Source organism: Eublepharis macularius, chromosome 2 (assembly GCF_028583425.1).
Source record: "Eublepharis macularius isolate TG4126 chromosome 2, MPM_Emac_v1.0, whole genome shotgun sequence".
Classification (NCBI taxonomy): domain Eukaryota; kingdom Metazoa; phylum Chordata; class Lepidosauria; order Squamata; family Eublepharidae; genus Eublepharis; species Eublepharis macularius.
In genome coordinates this window covers 121,179,017-121,200,673 of record NC_072791.1, presented here as the reverse complement: position 1 = coordinate 121,200,673, position 21,657 = coordinate 121,179,017, and the positions used below count along the sequence as shown (strand labels likewise).

Below are 21,657 nucleotides of genomic sequence, written 5' to 3'. Positions count from 1 at the left end.
CCTCCCTTCTGCTGCCACTCTCTCCAAGCACTGATCAAAATATAATTCAAACACACAAGTGTCCTTTCTATCAGGAAACAATCTCTTAGCCATTCGATCTCATCATTAAAGCATCAGTCAAGCAAGCCTAGCCTTTTTACAAAGGAATATCAGTAATTTTTATTTACTTTATTTATACTCCACCTTTCTTCCCAATGGGGACTCAAAATGGCTCACATTGTTCTCCTCTCCACTTTATCCTCACAACAACCCTGTGAGGTAGGATAGGCAGAGAGGGTGCAACTGACACTCACAGCAATATGATCTTGTTTCAGAATGCTGATATAACATCATATTCTGAGCTACACAAAGCACTTGCTTATTTGACACATGAAAAGAGTTCTCTGATCCCCATCACTCTTTCCCCTCCAATCCTTAAATTCACAACAGTGGGCAGAAGCCCTCATTCAGCCAAAGCAACACTTTAGGATTACACCGATTTCAATGAAAGCATTATGCTTAACTCTCTCCATCTGCAATCGATGGGACTTAAAGGCACTGATGGTGCTCAATAATTGTAAGCTAGTCCTTGTTTAATGTTTTCTTAAGTGGTTTTTGGTTCTCGCTTGAACCAGTCATTATATGTTGGTATCATTTCGCGAATGAATGTGGTCGAATCCACAGCCTTCCTGGAGAAAGCATTGTCTTGTATGATCCCAAAGCCCGTTGTAGTTGGGTTTCCACCCCTGCCTCTAAGGCGCGTTGGTCAGGTCCTGAGCACCGAGGTCACTTAACCGGGGAACGACACTTGCCACCCAGGAAAAGTGACTCAGGCCCAGGTTATAACTGAAGGATCACGGGCGCTTAACTTTCCGGCTTCGACTCAACTTTGGTTATCCGAGAACATTCCTCCTTCTGAAAGCTGCAGGGCGGGAGACAAAGATGCGCCGGGAGTTCAGCAACAAGAGACTTTCCCGGGGGCTTTGCTCTGGTAAGACCACGGTTCTTTGCCAAGAACATTTCCTGTAAGGCGTGCGAGCGCCGGCGGCTCTCTTTCTTCCCACCAGGGGCACTGAGACCTTACTGTAACCTGAGCCTTCTCTTCTCTGAGAAAAGTTTCTTGTTCGCGCACAGCCCTGAGGAGGCGCTGATAGTCTCGTTGTTACAGCAGGTCGAGCGGCTTCCTCGGGAGAAGCCCCTCAATTGTTTCCCTTTGCAAACGTCCTTCTAAAGAGAGCGGACCGGCCGCAGGAACCTGAAGGTGAGTGCGACACGGCACCTCCTCGCTACCTATTGCGCTTTACCAAACTGTGGGGCGCGCAGCCTGCTATAGAGTTTGAACGCTCGAATTGAGCTGGCCAAGCTGCTAACAGGTGCATTAAGCGAAAAGCAGCATGTGAAAGCAGCCGGGCTGGAATGGTGTGTGTGTGTGTGATACTGGAGGGGGAGAGAAGAACGAGCCGCGATAGGCTTAACCCTTCCGGCCCCGGAAAAAGCCTCAGAGGAGATGGTGGCGCCTTGTGGCGCGCTGCCAAAGGACACAGCGGGTTGGCAGCGAAACGGAGGCGCTCTGCAGGTCACGGCCTTCTCCCAGTTACACGCTCTTTCTTCCTGCTCTCGGGGTGGCGGCGGCAGCGGTGCTACCGAGCCTCTGGAAGCGCAAGGAGAGGGGCTGGTAGCGCCCCGAGGGTGGTAGGACTTGCCTGCCTGGCCTTCATGTACTAACATCCTCCTGCCGTCAGAGCTGCAGGACGCAGGGGGAATGCGGCAGCTTCTGGTCTTGGTGGCTCCTCCTCCTCCTGCCTCCTTCCCGGGCGGGCGTGTGCGAAGGATCCTTGCAGCTCCGCAGGCCGGTTCGCAAACTCCAGCATGACTGCCCCCGCGGTGCTCGGTGAGTCTCTGCCCCCGGGGTGCTGCTTCTCTAGTCAGGCGCTGGACTGACTGGAGCCGCAGCCATCAAAGGCTTGGCTAGCTCCTGCCGAGCAGCTCAGGCCGGAACAGCCCGTTTCCTCCGCTTCCAGCGCTTGGCCACGGGCGCCCACCCCATTTCACGCCCTCTGCTCTCGTTCAGCAGGGGCCGCTTTTATGGCATATGCTCATGAAATATTCAAGCCCTGTCTTGCCTCTCGATCAATAATTGGCCTTTTGTACCAACATCCTGACAAGGTCCGGGGGTGGGGGAGAGGGGAGAAAACAAACTATCCCCAACGAGGTTAACTGAGGACAAGTAACCTAGTTTGCTAAAAGCCCCAAACAAAAACTCCACACTATCCTTATTACTTCTGCTGGGAAGAGGGGTGGGTGGGGAGAAGCTTCCCAGAAACTATATAGGAAGAACGCGTTATATAATTCAATGCTATTCCACTGTCTCTTGCTTGCTTTATGCTGTTATATTATTCCCCTTCTTACAAAACCACTTACTCACATTCTGACTGGAAAACTACAGCCTCTGGATTACCAGTTTGGTTATGAACATGTCAAGAATAAAAATGCAGTGACGTCTCTGGCCCTAGATGGGCAATCTCAATGGTAGATGAATAATTCTTCTAACGTACCTTTTAGTGTTCACTGAGCTTTCACTTTAGTGACGTGAAGGTAATTTTAATAGGAACCAACTGTAGCTTGAAAACATGGTATTCTTTCTTCCTGGTTCATTGACTAGGGTGTGTAGGGTGAAGCTCAAAAACATTGAATGGTGGAAAAAGCTGTGGATGATGAAAGTAATCTTGATAACTTTCTTTTAATTTTTTTTTATATATTGCCAGCAGAAGCAACAAAATCTTAGCTCTGGCTGTGAAGCTGTTAATGAGACTGTGTGGGTTCCAATAGCACATCAGCACTTGGCAGAAAAGTTTATTGGAAGCTTTGCTGCTGAGCCTCTGACATAAGATAAAGGATGGGAAACATCCTATATAGTCTAAAATAAAGCAGTGGTCAAAATATGGAAGTTAAAATGTCTTGTCTCCTCGTGTATTAGTAATGCCCAAAGTATATTTGCATTTAATGTTTTAGACTGTTTTTAGGCTGAAACTAAAAGTCAGTCTCAAACAACTTTCAGAGCTACTGGATATTAATAGAAGATTGTTTCTCATATAACAACAAGCTCATATGTCAACTGCTGAAAGGCTATGATGTGCTTGTAGGTATATTATTATGTGGATTTGGTTTCATTGATACTAGGGTTGCCAGCCTCCAGATGGTGGCTAGAGATCTCTCAGAATCACAAATGATTTCCAGATGACAGAGTTTGGTTCCCCTAGAGAAAATGGCTGCCTTGGAGGGTGGACTCTATGGCATTATTCCCTGCTGAGGCCCCTCCCCTGTCCTAACTCCACCCTCTACAGGTTATACCCTCCAAATCTCCAGGAATTTCACAACCCAGAGTTGGCAACCCTAATTGATACTCACAAGGAATTAGAATTACAAAATTAGGACTGACTGCCATTAGATTATATTTATGTAGCTTGTTCCAGAGCAGCTATTACTAGATTGATAATGTGAACCAGTGTAGTGATCAATAATAATAACCCTTAAAAAGAAAAAAAGTATGACAAATATTTGACAGCATTTGAACAATCCTCCAACTGCATATGAGCATTCAAGGATGGTAGGGGAAACTGGAAGAGGTAAGAGATTGTCTGAAATACAGCCTTTATAACTAAACTCAGTAGCCAGCCTTCATGTGAGGAAAGGAAGGGGATGACACAGTCCTTAGGTGTACTTACCAACAGGAATGAAATCACAGTTGTACCTGTAATGGAGAGATGCAAGCTCTTGCACCCCATGTCGTAGTCATTTTGCTGTTTGCAAATGAATTTGTCCTCTGAGGCTTTGCTATGCACAACAGCTAGTCTGTTGTGGTTTCTACCCACCCCTTTCCCCAGTTTTTTGTCCTCCTGCAAGGTAGTGCAATCGGCTGCTTGCTTCCCTGTAGCAGGGTTTGTCACACTGAGAGCCAGCATGGTGTAATGGTTAGAGTGTCACACTAGGGAGACCAAAGTTCAAATACCCACTTTGCCATAGAAGCTCACTGGGTGACCTTGGGCAAATCATACATACACACTCAGACTAACCTACCTTGCAGTGTTGTTGTGAGGATCAAATTGAGGAAAAGAGAACAATGTAAGCCCCTTTGGGTCGCCACTGGGGAGAAAAAAAGGGTATAAATGAAGGAAATAAATAAATTCCTTTTGAGGATTGAGGTAAAAAGGTTGACCGCAGAAGACTAGGTGGAGGACAGCATATTCAAGAATAGTCGGTTCAGTACTCTACACCAACCAATAATAATAATATAATAATTACATTCAATTTATATACCGCCCTTTAGGACAACTAGATGAAAGGGCACTAGAGGAAGGCAAGTTGTAGTCTGCGTGTACAAAAGGCCTCGTATGCTCCTTTCCTAAAGATGGTGGCAGCCTCCTCCACCTTGAGTCTCAGTGAGAAAAGCAGACCATAAATGACATAAATAAATAAATATCATGGATTTGAGGTGTTTGTTTACAGTATGCATAAGAATGGTCATTATCTAATATTGTAGATAATATTTTTTCCCCACCTTGGAGATTTCCATTTTTCCTTGGGCTACATTTTGATAATGTTGGTTGAATTGTGAACTGTGAACCAAGGCACATATCTTCAACATATGTTGAGCTTTGCACAGATAAAGTTAGTTAATCTTTTTATTTTAATCAGATCAATTTTGTCATGAAACTTGGACTTTGCTTCTGATTAATTTCCATCATCCAATATATGCACTCTCTCTCTCTTCCCCCACCAAAGCAGCCTGATATGTTAGTTGTTAAGCCATATTGAGGAAGTTTCAAATGTGATTTTTTGGGGGGAGGGGGGAAATCCAGAGACACCCCCAGTGTGCTATTTCAAATCTTTGCATACACCTAAAAACTGCAGCCAATTTTGTGACCTTGCATATTAGAAACAGTGCTTTTCTTCAGAAAATTTCAAATACACAACATAAAATTCACTGAAACGTTTTAGCTTGATTTTGATCCTGTTGAACAGTTCTAAGCTCCAAAGTGGATATTGCCACTTAAGGAAAACTTACTATGGTGAGTGTGGAAAAGAGCAAGAGTCCAATAGCACCTGTAAGACTAACAACATTTGTGGTAAGTATAAGCTTTTGGAGTCACAGTTCACTTTTTGAGTGTGTGAGTGTAGGAAAACTGTGGAGTCTAAAATAAACATTGTTACTATAAATCAGTACAAAGTATAAGCTGCATGAGAATTTTAACTACTTTGTGATTCACAAAAAATGAAATGTTAATATTGTTCTTTCTGTCTGTAACATTTAGCTATCATTCTCTGTATTTTTACCAGAGATGCCCAGACAATTTCCAAAACTAAACATTTCTGAAGTTGATGAGTCAGTGCGACTTCTAGCTGAGAAGGTTTTTGCCAAAGTTCTTCGAGAAGAAGACAGCAAAGATGGCTTATCACTCTTCAATGTGCCTGAAGATTGTCCTATTGGGCAACAAGAGGCAAAAGAAAGGGAACTGCAGAAGGAGCTGGCAGAACAGCAGTCCTTGGAGACTGCTAAAAGGTTTGTTCAATGAGTATGTGGCAGTAATTTGAAGTAACATTTATAGCTGATTCCTGGAGCACATCTTAAAGGGTGTGGCATGCTTGAGGAGTGCATATAGATATCAATAACGGCAAAGTAACATATCATAAAGTTTCCCTTAAAATGAAAACCGTATTTTTTCATCCATGACACTTTTTATCACTGCATTTATAACATAATGCAGTGCTCTGTTGCTACCAGCATTAACATAATACTCTCCGCTTTTATTTTTGTTATACTAGCATATCCCCTTATTTACAACCAATGTGGAAATTCAAATAAAGAATGTATTTAGAAAATACAAGTTATTTGTATTTTTGAAATTCTGCTTATCAAGTAACATCTGAAATGGGTACTCATGAATCTAGTACATGGTGGTCGTTCATAGATTTACCTTCTCTGAAAACATTTCTCTTCCATTATTCCTTGCCCAGATTTTACCTAATCCTCAAGGCTATTCAATAGCTGATAGTAATCTTCTGTTATCTTAAAATATATAATAGAACTAAAATATTTGGAGAGTAAAAGGTTAGCAAATTACCATTTGATCTGTGCTCTCATATATGTGGTGATAGCATGGGAGGGAATCCCCACATGGCTCAATTGAGCTCTTTCCTTGCCAGCTTTCAGCAGAGTGAGAGCACATGGCTTTGTGCTCAGCCATTACCTGCTAAGGGAATCCTATGAGCTCCTCAGCTATGTAGACTTTGTAATTCTGTTCCTTGGCAGGAGCAGGGGAGGAATAGATCTGCCAATTAGAGTTGTTTGCAGGCTTCCCATGGAAAAATGGATCATGCCTTATGATTGTTTGTTCTTATTGTGCCATAGCATCTAGCTGTGTAAACAAACACAATATTGCATTTTTTGTGGGAAAATATCTTCAAAATAGGTTTTCATTCACAGAATAATGTTTAATCTAGTGAATTTTAAGCAGTGTGAATTGTGATGCTATTTTGGTAAATGTTTATTGGAGTGGACAACATTTCCCTGTATTTTGAGGGATGAAGAGTATAGTCCTTCCAACTTTTACAATCCCTGTTGCACTCAATCCTAAGTACTTATTTTCTGAGTGATAAATATTTGTTTATGGCATTGTAAAGCACCATGGTTAATGCAAGTAATACTGGCAGATTAGTGAAACAGAAAACTTGTGGCTATCATTGCCAAATTAAGAAAAGTACATATCATTCTGCAGGATGTTTCTAGAAAAGCTTATTTTGTTGCCTTACATCAATATCCTGTTCATTTAAATATTGTATATACTATGGATACCTAGGAAGAAAAGTTTCAAGATGATTCGATCCCAGTCCTTGTCATTACAAATTCCACCGCAGGAATGGAAACCTCCATCAGCCACGCCGGTTCTCTCTCCTCCTACTCCAGTTCTTCCAGGTGTTCTTCAGCCCACCCCAGGGATTTATGATGTACCAGAATTTCAAAGGGTTACAATTAGTGGGGATTATTGTGCTGGGGTAAGAAACTGGTCATTTTCTTTTTACAGAAGAAGTGTTCTGTTGTATGTGCAATGTGAGATTATGTTATGATCCCTGTGTTTGCTCAGTATCTGCTCCATTCAGTGGACTCATGGCAGTTTAACTTTGTGTGCTGATTAATGATGACATAATGTACTTAAATGCATGCTTTGGAACAAATATATCTGTAACAGATCAAAGGATTATTCCAAGGATCAGTGGCACCCTTTAAACGCTCCTCTTCCTGGTATTGCAACCCTATGTAATGCTGAAGACATTACAGCATGCCTAGTTGTTATCTGGAACAGGAAGCCAGCCTACATCTCCTCTTTAGGCAGACTACTAGTTCTTGGACCATGAGTAGCCAGTTGTTCTGGATGACTCTGGTCAATCCTGATTTAGATTTAGGTGTGTAGTTAAGAAGCCCTGAGCATCTAGTTAACTTTCTTATATCAAATCATTTTAATTTTGGCAAGAGATAACCACAGATAGTGTCTTAGGTTCATTACCGGGCATTTTACACAAGAAATACAATTATTGAGTCTATGCTTCCATTCTAAGCCTTTATTATTACAAAATAATTATTCAGCATTCTTAATACCGACTCAATCAACAGAAAATCATACCATCCATTATAACTACATAGATCATTAAAGGAGAGCAATTACATGAGCCCAAAAAAGTATTCAAAGGTCACAGGCAAGGAACCTGTTCTAAGAGGAAGCTCTCTATCAGTTTAACTTGTCATATTTATAGGGTTTTGTAACTTTCTCTCAACAATAGCTATCTATCCTGCTTCAAAGACTCGCATTTTTGGCTAACATTATCTTATGACTTCATACATCAAATAAGGTTATCTATATTTGAAACATCTTAAAATATATAACAATAGTTAGTTCACTTTTGCTAATTATTAACAAAATCTGTGTAACATTAGTGATTACAAGTTTCTTATACATCTGAATATCTTTTGGTTCTCTACCAGTACATCTATCCTGCCATTCTCAAATACTCCCTGTACCTGGATCTTAGTACATTGTATATATTGATAAAAGTTAGAGAGCTCTTCTACATACAACTATGTTTCTCCATTGTTTTATGCCCCTTTTGTTCTGTTCTAGGCCTCTAGACTTCTTTTGCAGACTGTCTAGTTATGAGGCTGGGTAGCCATGTTTCTGTGTGCAAAGGCATCTTCTATGACTTTCTTAATCATATCCAACAACTGTGGATATGTGACACAGTGCATGTGGAAAGGGATGGTTAGATGGCTTACACATTGCCTGCAGTTCCAGAAAATGGTTAGACAGTTTGCAGTGTGCTTTATGCTACATATACCTGGCTGAGGACTGCTCTGGAAAGAGTAGCTAAAGAGCTCCCAGAAATCTTGTAGGAATCCAAGAATTAGTTTGTTTGGAGAAGTTCCACCTGTTGTCTGAAGTGATACAGCCCAGACATAGCTTTACCACCTTAGTGACCATCAGGCTTCGTTCCAAGGTTAGGATATATTTAGAAGATTTTTCAATAATTATATAACTTCTGCCTATAGGTTACAGTTGATGATTATGAACAGGCTGCTAAGAGCTTGGCAAAAGCTCTGCTAATTCGAGAGAAGTATTGTCGCCTTGCTTACCATCGTTTTCCTAGGACAACTTCACAATATTTATGCAGTATGCAGGATAAAAAATGGAACATTGAAGATGAGGTACTTCCAGGTATATAAGACATCATCTTTTACCTGTGAAAATATGATTTATTTATGTTGCTGATCTTAATGTATCTTTTTGGTTAATACTTGCTTTGCAATAGATGTGTTGAATTTTTTTATTTTTAAGGCACAAACAATGACAACATAAATACTTTCACATTGCAAGGGCAATCCAGTCCTACAGTCCAAACAACTTATTACTACACTTAGAATCATAGGGTTGGAAGGGACCTCTGGGGTCGTCTAGTCCAACCCCCTGCACAATGCAGGAAATTCATAACTACCTCCCCCCACACACCCTTATTGACCCCTGCTCCATGTCCAGAAGATGGTAAAACATCGTCAGGATCCTTAGACAAACTGGCCTGAGGAAAATTGCTTCCTGACCCAAAAGTAGAGATTGGCCTTACCTTGGGCTTGTAAGAAGGGCATGAGAACTAAGCACTGATGTAACCTGATGGGGAATTTAAATCAAATACCCCTAACTAAGTGTAGATTTCCCCACTTCAGTACTAGTCTGAGAAACCAACTCAAGGCATAAACTGGGGAATCATGGAAGCGAAAGGTTTATTTAGCAATAAGCCTTTGATGCAGTCAGTTAGATATGCATGCATACAGGGAAACATTAGCACCTGTGTTTTATACCTTTCAGTCAACATGTAACAAATTGTTTACACTACATATAGTTCTATAAACAAGTTAAATGAGAAGTACATGATCTTCAGAGAATGATGGATTGACAGATGATAGTTTACATTTAGGAATGAGAGCAGTCAAACTGGTACCCTCAAACTCATGATAAAAATGAAGATGCAGGCATTCAAGGCTAGAGCTGGAGGATGTATATTTAACCCTTTTGTTCTCTCGAAATAAGATAGAATAATAAGTCAGAAATCATCTTTAAGGAGATACAAACAGTAACAGTGGCTCTGGTAGTTATCATGACATTCTTTGGAACTTGCCTTCTCAAGGCTGAAAGTAGTGTAGTTTTGTGTGTGTGTGTAGAAAAACTAGTTGACTGCAACTTTTAATGACTTCCAAGATGCAGCAGCTTAATGTGACAGCATAAATGGTGATCAGAAAGTGAGTGAGAGATTTATAGGTAGAAATTAAAGAACCTGTTGCAATGAAATAGTATGCCAATAGGGTATTTCCAAAATTTCCCTAAAATAACCCTTCCTGCCCTGCCCTCTCATGATCTGCCTCGGTTCGCAGAATCAGCGTTGCTGTCAGATGGCCATCTAGCCTCCACTTAAAAACCTCCAAAGGAGGAGAGCCCACCATCTCCTGAGGAAGCCTGTTCCACTGAGGGACCGCTCTAACAGTCAGGAAGTTTAGCAGTCCTAATATTTAGCAGTCAAAAAAAATATAATGGAAGAACAGGAACAATAATTTCTATAGATCCCTCAGCAATTGCACAGCTATCCAGCAACAGCAATATTGTCCACAGAGAACTCCACTAGTTGGGCCTAGGGTTGCTAACAGCCCTAGAGAAAAATGTCCCATCCCTTTCATAGAGGCTTAATGGAATGTTATTTACCAAGTGATGTTATTTACCTCCACACCATGAAAAGTTTCAGTTGTCTTTAGGCCTGTTACCAACCCCACTGACTGGCAAGGGTTGCAGCCCTTTCCCCAAGCTTTTCTTCTGGGTTTTTAGCAGGTGAAGCTTTTCCCTACCTTTTGATCTCTATGCCAGGAAAAGCTTCTCTTATTTAATTTCTCTGGGTCTGATTCTACCAGCTTTTCCACTGTAAAAAAGCAGAAGAAAAGGGTCCCTTTTGACCTCTGAAAAGTCTACACTGGGGATGATGGACAAATGCCATGCAAGATGTAACTTGCAATGACAAGGGGAGTTGTGCACCATTGAGCAGAAATTGTGGCAAGATCCACCTCTCTGTGTTTGGCTGTCTAAAGCAGGATGGGGAAAAAAAGATGTCAACAGAATTGCTCCTTCGTTGGGTTTTTTGGGAAGGAGGGTGGTGGAATAGCAACCCTGATTCCATTTCATGAAGGATTTCTGAAACTGAGTTTTTTAAAAAAGTGCAGGTTGCTTATTGAGAACATGCACTCAAAATGCCTTCAGATACATGGTTAAGAACATGTAAATCCACACTGGAATAAGTTAATTGTATGCTACTACTCCGCTCAGCTAAGGACAGCAGAATCGGTGCACGTCTCCTGTGTTGATGGAACATGCAATCCTTTGTTGAACAACGTGGCAGAATATAACACAGTGCTTCAGTGTATGTTGGGGTGCAGTTCATTAGGGGTTGATAAAAGCTACTAAACCACATTGAATGTAACAGTTAAATAAAGTTAATAATAATACTAGCATTAACAATAGACTATTCTATCAGACTAATAATGATTTTAAGTTGGAATAGTAAAATAGCAAAGAGTCCAGTAGCACCTTTAAGACTAACCAACTTTATTGTAGCACAAGTTTTCGAGAGCCACAGCTCTCTTTGTCAGATGCAGCGCTGCTTCGTCAGTTGGAATACTGTAACCAGAGAGCTGTCATTACAGCAGTGATGCTATATTTTGAATGATGTCCGAAGTTTTTAATTCTGTCATTTTACAGATTTCCATCCACCTCCGAAAGAAATGCAAGATCCATACAGTCTTGAGGATGCTCCAGGGAACTTGCATTATGTTGTAAAGATGAAGGGTGGCATTTTTTTTGTTTTTGATAAGGAAATGAAGGAACTCGATGAGCCTCGGAGTCTGCCTTATCCTGATCTACAGACGTACACCCTTGACCTCAGTCATGTGCTTGCTCTCATAGCAGATGGTCCAACGTATGGTTTTGTTTTTTTAATCTTTAAGGAAACCTTTGTAGCCATTTTGTACTTCAGTAGCTGCAAAGCTGCTGATATTCAAACAGCTATGTGGTTTAAATTTTAGGATGTGAGATGACAAACATCTTAAGTTTTCAAAATGTGGTATTTGGCCAATGGCTGAAAGGACATCATATGTAGAAATGAGCAGCCATAGTAGATTGCGCCCCTGGTATTTTGTAACAAATGAATCTAATAAATTGAATTTATATACCCCCTCCTGGGCAACTTAATGCTCACTTAGAGTGGTTTACAAAGTATGTTGTTGTTATCCTCATGACAATCACCCTGTGAGGTGAGCTAATAGAAGCAACTGTGAATATGATGATATGAATATGAGCAACCATGGTAGATTACACACCTGATATTTTGTAACAAATGAATTTGAATAAAAGTCATGCATTAAATTCTTGGTGTATAATCTGATTAAAATAATTCTCATCTGTACATTTTGGGCATTATGATATCATGTCCTTTTCCATAGGAAAACATACTGTCACCGACGGCTTAACTTTTTGGAATCTAAGTTTGGTTTACATGAGATGTTGAATGAAATGTCCGAGCTTAAAGAACTGAAGATCAATCCGCATCGTGATTTTTACAATGTGAGAAAGGTAAGCATGAAATGGATTAAGCTCTGTCTTCTGTCTAGTCAGTGTCACTTACTGAAATTCTTTGGTGTACTAACAGATTGATAGAGATATTGTGAATTTTGCAATATCAAATAGATGTCAGATCCTGTGGCAGGCTTCCTTAAACTTGTGTAGTTGAATGCATCCCATCAAGTATTTGATAAACTTCTTGTTTCTATCTGCTTGAGACTGCAGTAACTGGGAATGAGAGGATTTTCAAATACAGAACCTGGCAGGACACAAAACAACGCTGGTGAGCTGTGTTCAACTTGGCGGGTTCTTAGTTATGCCAAACTATTGAATTGGAAACCTTCTTAAACTATTTCAACAGTATAAGGAAGCTTCAGTCATGGGTCTCTTGAAATTAGTGTTCCATTGATTGCATGCATTCCTTGTGTTCTGGATTGTGCAGTACCTCATGGCCAGTTTCATCAAGGTGCTGAACATGGAGGTCATTAAAGCTGGCCTAAATTTTTTTTTCCTGAGAAAACTTCAATGGAACAATCCTTAATTCCTCTTCATCTTAAAATACAAGAGAGGAGAATTAGAAGCATGCTTTGATCCAGTGTGTTTAAATGGTAAATAATATTGTGAAATATTACCTTTAAATCATATAATGAATTAATGGTAGAAGTGGATGTTTTATATAACTATTATACTGTACATCACTGGAGTTTGCTGTTGATATCATAGTGTCTAGAAATCCAGACACCTAATGCTAGCTGTTCTGCAATTGCATTTAACTTGGACAAATCAATTCAGCTTTTGATCTTGCCCTTTCAATCTGTAAAGGGTCTAGAAATATATATAATACATACAGTTTATCTGATTATAAAGAGGTAGGCTGCAATCCAGAGGTCTGTGGGTGCAGTTAATGTTTTCATTTCAGTTTCAGTCCCAGAAGCTTCCTGAACACTGAGTCCCTTTTTTCTCTTCTGAATACCTTTTTTTTTAAATAAGTTTGTTTAAAGTGTACTTGGGAAAATATCTATGGATTTCAGTGGGACTTGCTCCCAAGTATGTGTATATAGCCTTCTTATTGAAGCCCAGTCATAAGTCATTCTTGGATGCTGGATACACTTAGTTCCTGGAATCATATTTGAAAACATTTGTCATGTAAATGCATGCACAGTGATTTAAGATTTAACATCCTATGGGCAGCTCAATCCTAACTCCCAAGACAGCATCATTGCTCGTGCATCGACATAAATGGGGTGCCACTCCACGGCTCCCTATGGACTTTTGCAGGAGAGTCTTGCTGGCGCCCGAGCGCAACAAGGCGAGGTGTGGCCGCTGCCAGGAGTGCCTGCCCGCCGTTCCCCTGACAACCCCACTCACACCAACCAATGGCCATACCACTCCCCAGACATGCAGGTGAGGAGCAAGCAGCGGTACAGCCAATGGGAAGGCCATGATCCCCGCTGCTGCCAACTGACCCCCCATCAGAGAGCAAGCATCCCTGCCAGGGAGGGGGGCAGAGGTGACAGTGAAGGTCCAAATCGAACACCCACCCTCTCACCCATCCAGCCCCCATTGCCGATGAGGGCCAGGCCGGTGGCTGCAGCTTGGTGCACCTGCAAATCCCTGCTGCTGCTGCCACCACCACCACAAGAAACAGGTTCCTCCTCCCTGAAAAGTAGGGCCAGATAGTAGGGAACTGATCTCTGTTGCCTGGAGATCAGTTGTAATTCTGGGAGATCTCCAGCTACCGCCTGGAGACTGACAACCCTAATTAGTCACCAGGTTCCAGAGAAGCAGGTGGGGGGAGATGGGGCCTTCAATGAGTGACAGAAACGCCCATTGGGAACCACGTGGGAGGCCAGGTGGCCGTTAGGAAGCGAGGGGAATGAAAAGCATGCACAAACTTGTGGCAGCACCACTTGAACACATCACTGCACCTCTATGATACGAGAACACTGGTTGGACCTCAACAGCCATGCTCCAGTCCTGGGGTGGACTGACAGGCACTCCCCACGCCAGATTGGCCAAGTCCACCCCTGCTTCCGCAAACACATCCCCCACCTCCTGGCAGCAACTTCCCACATGCAGCAATTATCTTCCTGGCTTAACAGATGCCAGCAGCTCAGACTATCAGAGAATGAAAGTCCTCAGTGCCCCCTCTCTGCAGACATTCATGGGCCACAGTTCAATTCCCACCCCACTGCCTGAAGTTACATTGATGGGAAGAAGGGGGCAGGGAAGCTGGACGGGACACCATTTGAAACATTTGCAGGGATGTGTGAGAGGACATTCCAACAGGGAGTTGAGAGGGCGCTACTGGCAATGTCAGGCAGGCATGAAAAAACAGAAGTTTGTTGTTTTTCAACACGTTTTATTAAACTGGAAAAAGTGCCAATGTCCCTTGGCTGGAAAGAGAGCCAAGGCAGTTTGCGCAGCCCTCATTCTGTGCTCCCAGGGGCAAGGCTGAGATGCGGATTGCCTTGGGGCTCCCTGGGCTGGATCTGAATGGTGCTCGCAGAGGATTCTGTGGAGAGGGGGGGCTGAAGCAGACATGCTCTGTCGTCTCCTGGATGAGTCATGATGTGCCTGCAAGGGAAAGACATACATCGTGCCTGCAAGGGAAAGAGACATATGTGCTGCAAGTAACCCAGCCTGGTCCATGACCGAGGCCAAGCCCACACTCCAACATCTGGGAAGATGCACATAGTGGAGAGCAGCAGCGGCAGCCCTGAAGGTGCAACTAGCGACCAGCTGATGCAAGACCCTCTGGTGAGGAGGTGCTCTGCCTTGGGGTGATTTTACCTTTAAAGGAGAAAGTCAACAGTTAGTTACAAACACCCGGTCAAGAATAGTTTTCTGGGCAACTGCCTCTGGGGCAGACAGGGGCTGCTGCCACCGTCCCCTCCCCTGCCGAGCCTCACCTGAAGAAGGTAGCGGTCAGTCGAGTTCAGGTGATGGGGCAGCCAGCACAAATCAGCGAGCTGGGTTAGCCCCCACCCCATCTCCTTCTTACCTGTAAGTGCTACCTCGCTTCTTACTAAGCTGGAACTTCAGATAACCTGCAAGGAGACTTGAGTAGTTATTGTTAGTTAGCCAGACATTCTGGACTTTGCCCTTCTTCCCTTGAGCGAGTGCAAAGTTCTCCCAGTTTTTCCGCTAAGTCCCCTCCAGTGCACTCTTCCACCTCGTCCACAAAGTCCACACAGCAGACATCTGATGGGCAGAGCCTTCGGCCGTGTGCTCACCTACCTGAGGTCATGAGCAGCGCAGCTGGACGTTTTGTAGGGTGCATGAACAGGTGATTGGGTGCAGGGAAGGGGGCTCACCCATCCTGGAAGTGCACGCAGATTGGCCCCCATGGTAGTTCCCATCCTATACTCCTTCAGGCAATGGGGGTGGGGCTGGGCACTGGGAGAAGGGCTCAAGTTTTCCCATTCAATGGCCTCTTATGGGCTATGCTTCCTTTTTTGCTGGTGTAACTTTCCACCGCTGCAGGGGGTGTTTCCAGGGCTGGAGTGGCTTTGGAAGCGGACTAACTTGTGCCTCCCGCCCCACCCCCTCCCATGCCAGACTTGTGCCTCCGCCTGGCCGCCAAGCGTGCCCACTGGTGGCAACCCATCTGCGGTAATGCGCCTCGGGTGGGCGCCAGTGGAGAGAGGTTTACGTCGACGTAAGTGCCATTTATGCCCGTGCAAGGCTTAGTTCTCTACCTATGCGATTTCCTCCCTGCTGCTTAGGATTGTACTGTAAGTTAGAATTGATTATTACTTTTTGATTGCAACGACCTACAGTTTAGCCAGCAATTTCTAAACTGGAACTGAAACTATAAATCATAGGTTATAATTTTACAAAATGAGCGTATTTAACTATGAACTTCAATCAGCTCTTTCATCTGCTTCATTCTAAGGCATTCAACATATTTTAAAACATTTGTGGCAGCACAGAAGGGGCAGGTGGTATTTGGTATATATTTGTGTTGAAATGACACAGCAAGCAACAACTCACAGCTATGCGTATATAATATCTAGGTCACACAGTAGCCCTCTAGATTGTGCCCACTGTTTCTTTATGCAGTGTTGTCATTGCAACTGTAAGTGAAGAGTGCTCTCATTAAATAACACCTATTGGTTGTGTTACTGAGCATAGTAATCTCATCAGTAATTCCATCAATTCATAGGATGAGGTTTGTATGTGAAAACTTTGGAATGTCTAGAAAGTAATGTAGCCCCTTTTTATCTTCATGCTAAATGTGACCATTGCTAGATGAATCAGCATGGCATTCTGGACTGGTTAAATTCAGGTTTGAATTCCTATTCAGTCTCTTCCCTTATGGCCAAACTCAGAAGCTGCATGTAATAGTTATTCAGCAGTTTTTTAATATTAAAAGGAGCCACAAGAGGCAGTAATAGTGAGTGAAAGAAATACAGACTGGGGGTGGGGTAGGTGGCAGATTCAGTCTTTTAGACTTCTCTCTTCTGGCAAATTCTCTATTCAAAACCACACTGTCTTTTCCCCTATAGGTGACAATGCTGTTTGGAAGGACAGTTTTGAACAGAAGAAGCCAGTTGAGATTTAAGAAGTGTCTCTTTCTCATCCCTTCCTGTACTCCTTATTTCAGTCTCTTGTGAATACTTTTCATTTTTTAAAAAAAGTTACATGATGTCCTGGTTACATCTGCTATAGCTATTTGCTAGGTAGCCTTGGACAAGTCAGTGACCTGTATCCAACCAAGCAGTTACTCAGATTTCAGTTCTCTTAAAAGGGGCACATGATTTTTACCATTCCCCCCCACACACACACACCAGCACTGCAGAACACAGAATCCCCCTAATTTTTTTTCATGGGGTTCTGGAACAGCATAGTGGAGTTCTGCAGTAGGAGGAAATGGTGGAAATCTCTGATGCCTGTTGAGAAAACTGGTGTGCCTTCAAATATTAGGATTTGAATACAGGCAAATTTTCTGTCTGATCTGTTTCTTCAGAGGCCAATATCCTGATGTTGTTCACTGACCCCAAAGGGAGAAACGGGTTCTTAGTGTTTCATCCCTTCTCTTGCAGCTTGTGAGGGTTGCTGGGTGCTGTCCTTAGTCCCCTTCTTCCTCCTTTTAAAGATGGTCTGACTGGACACAACTTTCGGCCATCCCTGGCCTTTCCTGTGGTAGGAGACAGCCAGCTAATAGCTGAGCTAATGGCTGGGGCTGAGCCCTGCCTCACAAGCTGTGCCAAACTGTCATTGATCCGCTGTTGTGGCATAGCACATTATAAAGTCAAACTCTCAAGGTAGCAGCCCATCCACCACCTAGACCAGGTTTCCCACCCCTGGACAGTATCTCATAGGATTATAATTTGTGCAGATAAAATGAGATAATCCCTGTGCTCCTCGAACACAGAGTAGGTTTCAGAGGGCAAATGGATTTGCTGGCAATGTTAAACGAAATAATAGATAATACTAAAAATTTTAAAACTGTACAATTCTGCTAATTAACTTCTCTTTTATTTTTCTGTAGTCCTTAAAAATATTGTTGCTGAACTGTCTTTAGTGCCAGTGGTATACAGTTGCATGGATATTCTTAGTAGGCGAAGAATTTCTGGTATAAAGATTGCATGGGTGCAATATGGGCACAATGACCTTGCTTAAGCCGGGAAAATATAAACATCACCCTCTTAAAGTTACTCTGGATCCTGCATCATCTTGTAAGGGCTTGTCATACACTGAGGATCACAGCAGCTAGAATATGGCACAAGCTCTGAATAACTTGATCATAAAGTACTAACTGAAATCTCATAACTACAAATTAAGGTTGGGAGGAAAATGAATGGAGTAAGATATCTAGGTTTGCTGTGCCTTTATTTATTATTTCTTTTGTTCCATCTAGCTGCTGTCACCCAGAACCGTAATGCAGATGTCCAATGTGCTTAGAACTGGATTCTACATAATGATAGTGAAAGCCAGACAATCTTGTCAAAACTAGGGGTATGCAATTCAAGTTTCCGATTCAGGAAAAATACCCGAATTGGACCCAATTCGCAAAGATTCGGGATTTCCGAATTGGCCCCAGCGTGCCGGGTCTGTTTTGGAAACCCCAAATCAAAGATTCCTAAAGGGATTTGTATCGCTTCAGCAAGCATCAGGTCAAGGGGTTTAAATGCCCCTTTTGGTGGCATGAGGATAACCTCATGAGGATAACCTCATGCAGGTTATCCTGCATGAGGGCTCTGTCCAACAATTTAGGGTTTAAACCCTGTTTGTATAAAATGATCTTGGTGGACTCTTCGCACCTTGGGCATTTGGCAGCAAGTTGTCGGAATTTTGTGGCATAGTCTCTAGCTGACATGCTGCCTTGCCTAATAGCCTGCAATTCCGTTCGGGCCCTAGTTTCTTCTAGGGGGTCTTCATATTGGGCTCGAATTGCATCCACTAGCCCTTGGAGTGTATCTAACTCAGGGGCCCCCACGTTATAAAGTCCCACATACCAGTCAGCTGCTTTACCTTGGAGACGTGATCCCAGATGCTCTATTTGACTGGCCTCACTCCCGAAAAGATGTCCCCATCGATTGAAAAATTGTACAACTTGTACCAGGAAGAATCCCAATTTGGAAGGGTCTCCATCAAACGTAGTGTCCAGTTTGACCCATCCCATGGGAAGATCTTGTCTGGGAGCTGGTGCTGGCATTGGGTAGACATCGAGCGGAGCGAGTTGTAACGGCGGCTGTCACGGCGTTGGCGGTAGCTGTGGCGGAGGTTGCTGAGGGTAGGGTTGAGGTTGGTGCGGTAAAGGCACTCCCGGAATCGGCTGGGGAGGTCCTCTCAGTGCCGGATGCACTGGTGCTGGCCGGAAAGGTGTCGGCCGCCCCCTCGGTAGGCCTCCTGGCACTGGTTGAAGGGGAGTGGGAGCCGGCCGCAACGGAGGCGGGTGAGGAGAGATGGGTTGGAGAGGAACCGTATCCCCTCGCGGCCCCGGTGTCGGTAGAGGCCTACCCGCTCCTGGGACGACCGGTGGTGTGGTTCCTCCCGGTAGGCTTGGGGGCTGGTTTGCTTGTGTCGTGGGTGGTGGGATTATCGGGGAAGCTGGCTCTAGCGGTCGTCCTGGTTCTCCCCCTCCTCCTCCAGTCCCACTACCAGCCGGAGTGATAGGGCGATCGGGACGAGGGTCTTCCGGACACGGTTCTCCACCTCCCCCGTCGGCGCCGTCGTCTCCTGGTGGAACCGGTTGCTCGGGACGGGGTTCATCTGGACATGGATCTTCTGGGCAGGGTCCTTCCCCGGTGACAGAATCCTCGTCTCCCGTTTCTGGTGGCTGTTGCGGCCACAGTTGATTTTGCAGGTTAGACAAGCTTTGGCTGATGTCAGGTAGACCAGCTGGCGGATCACGGCCTCTGTCCCCCGCCACTAGCACTGAAAGCAGGTGGACGGCATTTGCCAAACTTTCTTCCATATTTACGAGCCTGTTCTCCAACAGCTGCACTCTATCCGTGGTTTCCTCCTCCCGTAGTTCCGTGTACCCCACAGCTCCAGCAGTCTGTGAGGTCTGCATAGTTTCGGGCGGCAGTCCCGTGGTTAGCGTCTGTTGCCACGGCAAGGGTGCTTCTACCCCTTGTTCCTCTTGAGATCTCGCTGCTAAAACTCCTTTTGTCAGGCCAGTGATTGCTGATATTCCTGAATCGATGGCAATCGTTCGGCTCTGGAGCTGCACCCATTGGTGCTCACTTACATCTTGCTGCCCCGACCACGGGGTGACTTTCGCATAATCCCAACTCAGGGCGCCACGGCGGGACGTTTCCCATTCCGTTTGTTCGGTCGTCCTGTTCCAGAACAGCCACGGTCGGCCACCGGTTTGTTCGGGTATAGATTCCAAACTGCGTCGACTATCCAGCTGCAGCTGCGTGAACATCGTGCTGGCCCTCCGGTCCCTCGTTTCCCTTGGTCTTGCGCCCCACTGCGCCGGGGTGGGCAAGGAGAAAAGTGGTGCGGCTGTGGCTCTAGGCCGTGTATCAGCGCTGCTGGGAGCGAGGGTATAAATTGTTGTAACCGAGGAGCCGTCTCCTCGCGGTACAGGTTCTTGGGCTTCCAAACCTTGAGAGCCGGGAGAGGCATACGGGTCAAACAAAGGATCCCTGACTGGGACAGCTTTGGAGTCCGTTTGATCCGGCTTAGGCATTGGAAAAGGTGATTGGTAACAAAATGTCAGAACTGTGGCTAGATAATGTCCTTACTCCAGACTACCTCCTGCAATCAGACAACAGTCCATTGTTTCCAAAAGGCTTTTACTGAAGAAATAGTCCATTATAGTCCACTAGCCTGAATGCAATATTCAGGATGGTACATGTGCATTGTTACCAATGACTGGCAAAGCATGAGGTACAAAGTAACAGATCACAGTAGGCCCAACCTCCCCCCATAGTTCTCAAAACAACCCCTTTGAAGTCAGGATAGCAAAAGCTTCCCAAGGCCGGTTCTTGGTGGAACGTCGGTAGCCAAAACAATCCTCTTCTGTGGGATAGCTGCCTGGGAACCTTGGCACCTGTGAAGAGAGCACTTAAACACTGAAAGGATTAAAAATGGAGTCGGTTAGGCAAAGCAGTACAATACAGCATTCTGAACCTGACACTGTGCAGCGGCATGGACAGGGGCATTTTAGCCCCTGAATCAGCTGCCTAGTGGCGAGTTTCCCACCAGGCAGCTGAGTTCCCCACAAGGCAGCCGAGTCTAGCTGGTGGGGTTAAAAATGCCCCTTTCCGTGGCACTGTGCAGCAAGTTCCCTGCCAGGCAGCCAAGTCAAGCCGGCTGTGCAGCACCACGGAAAGGGACAGCCAGCTTGACTCGGCTGCCTGGCGAGGAATTGCCTGCCAACAGCTGGTTTGGGGGTTGAAATGCAGGTAAAGCCTGGAGCCCCATCGCCACAGGCCCGCTGTGGAAGGGGGTCGGGCGATTCCTTGGCCCCTTGTGCAGTGGGCAAATTGAGCGCTCCGCAGTGGAGCTGCAGGCTGATGCCTACAGTCCTGTCGCCTCATTTGCCTGCTGTGGAAGGGGTCAGGGGATTTCTGGCCCCTAGTGCAGCGAGCCAAGGGAGCTCTCCACTACGGGGCTGCAGGCTGATGCCTACAGCCCTGTTGTGTCCTTCGCCCACTGCAAAAGGGGTCGGGCAATTCCCTGGTGCCTTGTGCAGCAGGCCAAGGGAATGCTCTGTGGTAGGACTGCAGGCTGATGCCAACAGCCCCATCGTGTCCTTTGCCTGCTGCAGAAGAGGTAGGGAATTCTTGGCCTGTTGCGCAGCGGGCCAAGGGAGTGCTCTGTGGCGCGGCTGCAGGCTGATGCCTACAGCCCAGTCACGTCCTTCAGCTGCTGTGGAGGGGTTGGACAATTCTCTTGCCCCTTGTGCAGTGAGCCAGGGGAGCGCTCCACTGCAGGGCTGCAGGCTGATGCCTACAGCCCCGTTGCTTCCTTCGCCTGCTGTGGAAGGGGCCAGGGGATTCCCTGACCATTCCAG

The 21,657-nt window shown here is 44.8% G+C and overlaps 1 protein-coding gene across 2 annotated transcripts in view; it reads left to right on the top strand.

Moving 5' to 3' along the window:
* Nucleotides 1–397: 397 nt before the first annotated feature.
* AMPD3 (adenosine monophosphate deaminase 3) overlaps nucleotides 398–21,657 on the top strand; it is a 69,165-nt gene continuing 47,905 nt past the window's right edge. Inside the window, exons 1-6 of one of the 2 annotated variants that reach the window (XM_054970922.1) lie at nucleotides 398–1,240; nucleotides 5,317–5,539; nucleotides 6,837–7,032; nucleotides 8,579–8,744; nucleotides 11,322–11,538; nucleotides 12,062–12,191. In XM_054970922.1, the coding sequence (XP_054826897.1) occupies nucleotides 5,319–5,539; nucleotides 6,837–7,032; nucleotides 8,579–8,744; nucleotides 11,322–11,538; nucleotides 12,062–12,191 (930 nt within the window). In that variant the 5' untranslated portion in view covers nucleotides 398–1,240; nucleotides 5,317–5,318. Of the gene's footprint in view, nucleotides 1,241–1,786; nucleotides 1,871–5,316; nucleotides 5,540–6,836; nucleotides 7,033–8,578; nucleotides 8,745–11,321; nucleotides 11,539–12,061; nucleotides 12,192–21,657 lie in introns of those variants that run through there. The other variant, XM_054970921.1, reaches the window with a different exon arrangement.